The following is a 5,553-nucleotide window of genomic DNA, read 5'->3' on the forward strand; positions in this document are numbered from 1 at the left end:
AATAGTTATTGCGGGGAATAAGTTATTCCAGCTTTGAGAATAGATTTCGGGGGAATAAATCGTGTCATTTTACATCACGAGGGCCTGATTTGCATAAGAGGTGTAAGAAATCGGCGGAATAAGCGGTGTAATAAAGTTATTCCACCTTTGAGAATTCAGGCCAATGTGTACACCAAATATTTTGTATTTATTTTCATGAATTTCGTGAGTAAAACACACAGAAATATTAACTCTGGTCCCGACATGAACGTGATGCGCACGCACACATTTCTGTGATCAATACTGTACTCCACAATTGTGACTTAAACTACTAGCCAAATTGTCGGGAAGTCCCGATTTGCGAAGATTTAAACTCGATACATATATGGCATATACAGTATTTTGCTGACAGGCAAAGCAATCATGTTCTATCAGGCCTAGGCTAGTTGTGGATTTTGCATGTTACCCAGAGGGCAGAGAATGAAGATCAATGTAATTCAAGTGGGCCAACCTTCCCATTACAAAGTCTCCTCACGTCACCTGATCTTTGAAGATCAAGAACCACATAGAGAAGTGGTAATGAAATGCCACAAAATAAAAAATAAAGGATATCACTGAGGTATGCTGCAAACTGTTTTGGTCCACATCTGATTGGGAATCTCGCGACAGTCTGACTTTCAGCTTTGCCTTGGTTCTTGCCATCCACAGGTCTGAATGAAAAAAGACAGGAAGATTGAAATTAAATGCCAATATATATGCATTACTTAAAAATGTTGTCACAGAGGGAAAGTGTACGCAGTTTGACCTTGATGAAGGAAAATACCAAAACATGGAAATAAAGTGCTGCAAAAAAGATTTCACAGTTGCGCAGATGTAAATGCATGGGATTCAACAGAGCAAATGGCCTGGGAGAGGGAATTATGAAGTGCAAGCTTGGTCCACAAACAAACCTTATCATTCAAGATATTCATGACAAATTCAAACTTGATAGACTTGAAAATATGTACGTAAGAAAAAAAAAACTTAACAAGGCAAAGAAATAATAAAGACTTGCGACAGATTATGGTGGTGCCTACCAAACAATGATACTACTAATAAAGTGATAATGGCAAAAAGAACTGTACCATTATCATGAACAATAGTGGTAGTGAATCTCTAGTTTGCAAACCTAAAGATAGTGCCACTTGTTGTTTCTCCCCACCATCTCAGCCTGACGTGGGTGGAGTCAGGAAGCCTGGGTGTTGTCCATGTAACTCTAGAGATAACAACTCGCAGGAAGCAACGCAGTGGCCCCTCCACGGCTGGAGGCAGGCTAGTGGTGGATCTCACATCTTCTTTGGTGCCTGCAGTAGTGAAACATCAGTTGATCATTTTAATGATAACCACAGGCATACACACTACAGCTCCCTCAAGCAAACAAATAAACAAACCCTATGCACTCTCATACACACAAAAACTTTAACATTATTGGAATATTCATATCTTAAAAGTTCAACATAAAAGCATACAGCAATATCAATATAACACATCAGCGAAAGTTTGAGGAAAATTGAATTATGAATTTTAAAAGTTTCTGTAAAATCATTATTGGATTCAACAAAATCTATTACTTTTGAATAGATTTTTCTGATTTTCCTCAAACTTTCTCTGATGTGTTCTACTGATATTGCTACATTCACTCAATCCACTTATGATCTACAACAAAGTATGTTTATTAGAACAAAGAGCTTTTTTGTTGATTTTGTTAAATACATCACAGTAAGTCAGAAAATGTAAAATTTTTAAGTCTAAAAATTTAGACATTTGCAGTATGATGAGCGACAAGACTGCCACTGCCCCTGACTGGAATGCGACCGGGCGCTATGTGCATTCGATGTCAATGTGAGTACTTACAGGGCCACTGAAAATGGGCCACAGCATACCTTGTTGCCGCAAAGCGTTCATCCCGGCATAGCAGTGCCCGTTGATGGCCAAATTATGGCAAGTTGGCACTTGCATTCAACCCCTGTACATTTAATAGTCACTGCAACGGCATGTTTGCATGGAGTTTTTTCTTCTTTTGTGTTCAAAATAAGGGGATGTCAAGTTTGCACATAGTGCTAGATGTAGAAGTCTAGTGGTCTACGTGCCCTTACATTAGACCTTCAGATTCTGGAGAAATTTTATGGCTTTTTTTTTTTTTTAGAAGTTAGGTAAAATGTAATTTTTGGTTTTCCATGTAGATCTACAATTACAATAACTTTAGGATTTGGGGCACCCATTTTTTAATGTTTTATTGGATTTTATCTTTATTTTTCATTATTCATGGACTTGCCAGTTTTCTATTATTCACTCATTTGGATGATGTTTATTTCTGCAATTACTGTAGTCTACTTGAACCCTTCAAAGACTCGTGCAACTTAGCTTAGACCTCCCTGAACATGCTGAAAGCATGAAAAGTGGCAGAATAATCAGCAAGTTGATTATCGTAACTGTTAGAAGAAGAAGAAAGAAAGAAAGAAAGAAAAAAAAAAAGAAGAAAGAAAAGGAAAAAAAAAACACACACTAAATGACTAACACTAAACAGTAACACAGACCCTGGGCTGTGGATGGAGGGCATGTTCAAGCTAGCATATCAGTATGAAAGGCTTCTTTGATGGTCGTTAGCACTTGTCCCACCAGACACCGTGCGTACTGTAAAAATGATTTCTTTCGCAGTGGTTTTATTTTCGCCCTTTTCGCGCTTTGTTTTGATGTTAAACCGCAAATTTAACACATCACGTGAAAATGTTTTGAAAAGTCGTGCGAAATTAACCACGCAAGGAAATGTTTTGAACACGCCGCTTGTTATACAACGGTATTGCGCACATGCACACACAAAGATTCCGCGCATTGAGTGTATAAGCCAGTTCGGATTTAGCTCATGGGCACATTGGTACGAATGACCTTTCTTTTTTCTCAGTTGGTTAGGGGCACTTCGCTCGTTTTCAGAGCGACATAATGCATAATCTTTACGTAACAATTTATGGGATTCACCAATCCTGTTCAAATAATAATAAACAAAGAATAAACTTGCGTAGACCAGATGAGCAGAATGATCTGTCAATTCACACTTGAGAAAGCATCCATATCATTATTTTGCATTTTTCTATTGACAATCTCTTTCTATTGATATTGCCAAATACCACTTTTGCTGTCAGTGTCAGGTGGATGTACTGGCAAGCAACATTTATAAGGATTACATGAATAATCATTACATCACAGACGCTTATCCCAGTAAATTTAAAAACCAACATGCCTGTTGGTCTGAATGGCCTTGTTTCTGCTCATGCGCAAAGTGGAACTCCGAACTGGCTTAGGGTCTATTGTAACTATACACAGCCCAGTCGCTGTACATGGTACGTCGCGACAGGGCTGTACGAGCGCGACCACCAACCACTAGGAGAGCGACGTAATCGTATCACGATAGCTTTGAATTTTTATACTTAACATCATTTTTGTCACCTCAAACTCATCGAGTATACTCTTCAATATTTACTCTACATCTGATGCTATCAGTATTCAAATGTACGCAATGAAACTTACCGAAATTGATCATCATATCCACCATGTCCACACGGTACACAATCTTTCACGCCAGGCCTAACTATACACTTGAACACAGCCCAGTCGCTGTAGATGGTACGTCGCGACGTACCATGTACAGCGACTGGGCTGTGTATAGTTAGGCCTGGCGTGAAAGATTGTGTACCGTGTGGACATGCTGGATATGATGATCAATTTCGGTAAGTTTCATAGCGTACATTTGAATACTGATAGCATCAGATGTAGAGTAAATATTGAAGAGTATACTCGATGAGTTTGAGGTGACAAAAATGATGTTAAGTATCAAAATTCAAAGCTATCGTGATACGATTACGTCGCTCTCCTAGTGGTTGGTGGTCGCGCGCGTACAGCCCTGTCGCGACGTACCATGTACAGCGACTGGGCTGTGTATAGTTAGGTCTATTGATGGTCAACACACACACACACACAGCGATACCGCGCAATGTAGGTCAAACATGTTATAAAGTAATTTACTCAAGAGACGGTATTTCAGGTAAGCCTGCATTTAATTTTAACTTCTTTTTCATAAATAAAAGGATAATTGGATTAAAATGGGCCTAACGTTAACGTTATTAGTTTGGGTTTTCATGTGCAAAATAAAACAGTTTTTGCCGACTGTGAATTCACAAATTTTGCCGACCGCGAATTTAAACACACGCGAAAAAGTCGGCACCGATGCTATGGAAACCGTGAAAGTATCTGTACACGAAAAAAACCACTTTTACAGTAGCTCGAACGGCTGGACTTGCTGTGCGTCCAGCGGCACTGACAGTGTCACTAGCCCTAAATATCTCCAGGTATTGGGTATGCTAGTGCTAGGGTCTTTCTGGGTGTGCTGTGTAATCTATTAGTACTTACGACAGCACCAAAATCAATTTGTGGGACTACACATATCATATTGACGGAACTTTATATGACGTATCACGCATCATGGGGTCATTGTATTACTGGGCTCACCTTTCCTTCTCGATTTTCTCGATGATTTTCCTTTCTTTTTTGTCATAATGCATGCTATTGCATCATCGCAGCTCTAACGTACCAGAACTCACGAAATATAGTAGGTCTGTCTGTCTTTAGTAACGTGAGATGGATTGTGGAATGTAGGCTGGCCAATTTTCAAAGATTTTTGATGATCGCGCGCAAGCATGCCCTCTACGCTGAAATATCTCTAGGGTAAGCCAACGATCACGACCAAAGAGTACTGATCACGACCACGCCACCACCATGATGATGCGCCGACGAGTTTTGTTGTTTGTTTGTTTGTTTGTTTTTTAACTCTAACAGCCTAACAAATTGAAATCAAAATAATGACAGAGTGATAAAACGTGAAAACGAACTTGAACATCGTACATGAACATGAAATCTTATAAACATGCATCACAGGTGCAACTGAAAAGACTATTATGCTTACTGCACCTGCCAAATCCGAAAAGAAGAAACATTCCTTAGCTGGTCCATAGCTAGAAAAAAATATATATATAGCATTTACGATCAAAGAATGTATCTATTCAGAAATACATAGGCTTAGAAAGGAAGCCACTATTATTAGTTTACGAATCTAACAATTAAAAAAAAAAAAATTCCATGATTCTCCAACAAAAGTTAACCAATCTCACTGAGTTTCAGAAGTGGGGATTGCGGGTACCCTGCAGGCACTGATCTCTATCTGGGTGCATTTATAAGTCAGATTTTGAGCCCAACCGTTTTTTTGTTGAAGTAATTTTTGTGATGATTTTGCCCTATGTCGAGGGTGCTGAATCCGAATCTGGATGATGCTACTCTTGCGTCCTTTAGGACTTATTCAGGATAGCCGCCAAATTCTGAAATACCTAGTTACAGTTTAATGACGACAAATTGAAAAAAAAAAAATAAATAAATACATGCATATGGTGTTACCCTATATTTCAAGGGTGCTGAATCCGAATCTGGACGTTTGTAAACTTGAAAGAATTGAGATATTCAAGATGTCCAACAAGATCATTGCCAGAA

The 5,553-nt window shown here is 38.9% G+C and overlaps 1 protein-coding gene across 1 annotated transcript in view; it reads right to left on the reverse strand.

The window, feature by feature from the left end:
• LOC140235392 (C2 domain-containing protein 3-like) overlaps window positions 1-4,567 on the reverse strand; it is a 55,640-nt gene extending 51,073 nt beyond the window's left edge. Inside the window, 3 exon segments of the mRNA XM_072315419.1 lie at window positions 592-689; window positions 1,148-1,322; window positions 4,522-4,567. Coding sequence (XP_072171520.1) covers window positions 592-689; window positions 1,148-1,322; window positions 4,522-4,567 — 319 coding nt within the window.
• Between the last annotated feature and the right edge of the window lie 986 nt (window positions 4,568-5,553).

Source organism: Diadema setosum, chromosome 11, assembly GCF_964275005.1.
Source record: "Diadema setosum chromosome 11, eeDiaSeto1, whole genome shotgun sequence".
NCBI classification, from domain to species: Eukaryota; Metazoa; Echinodermata; class Echinoidea; order Diadematoida; family Diadematidae; genus Diadema; species Diadema setosum.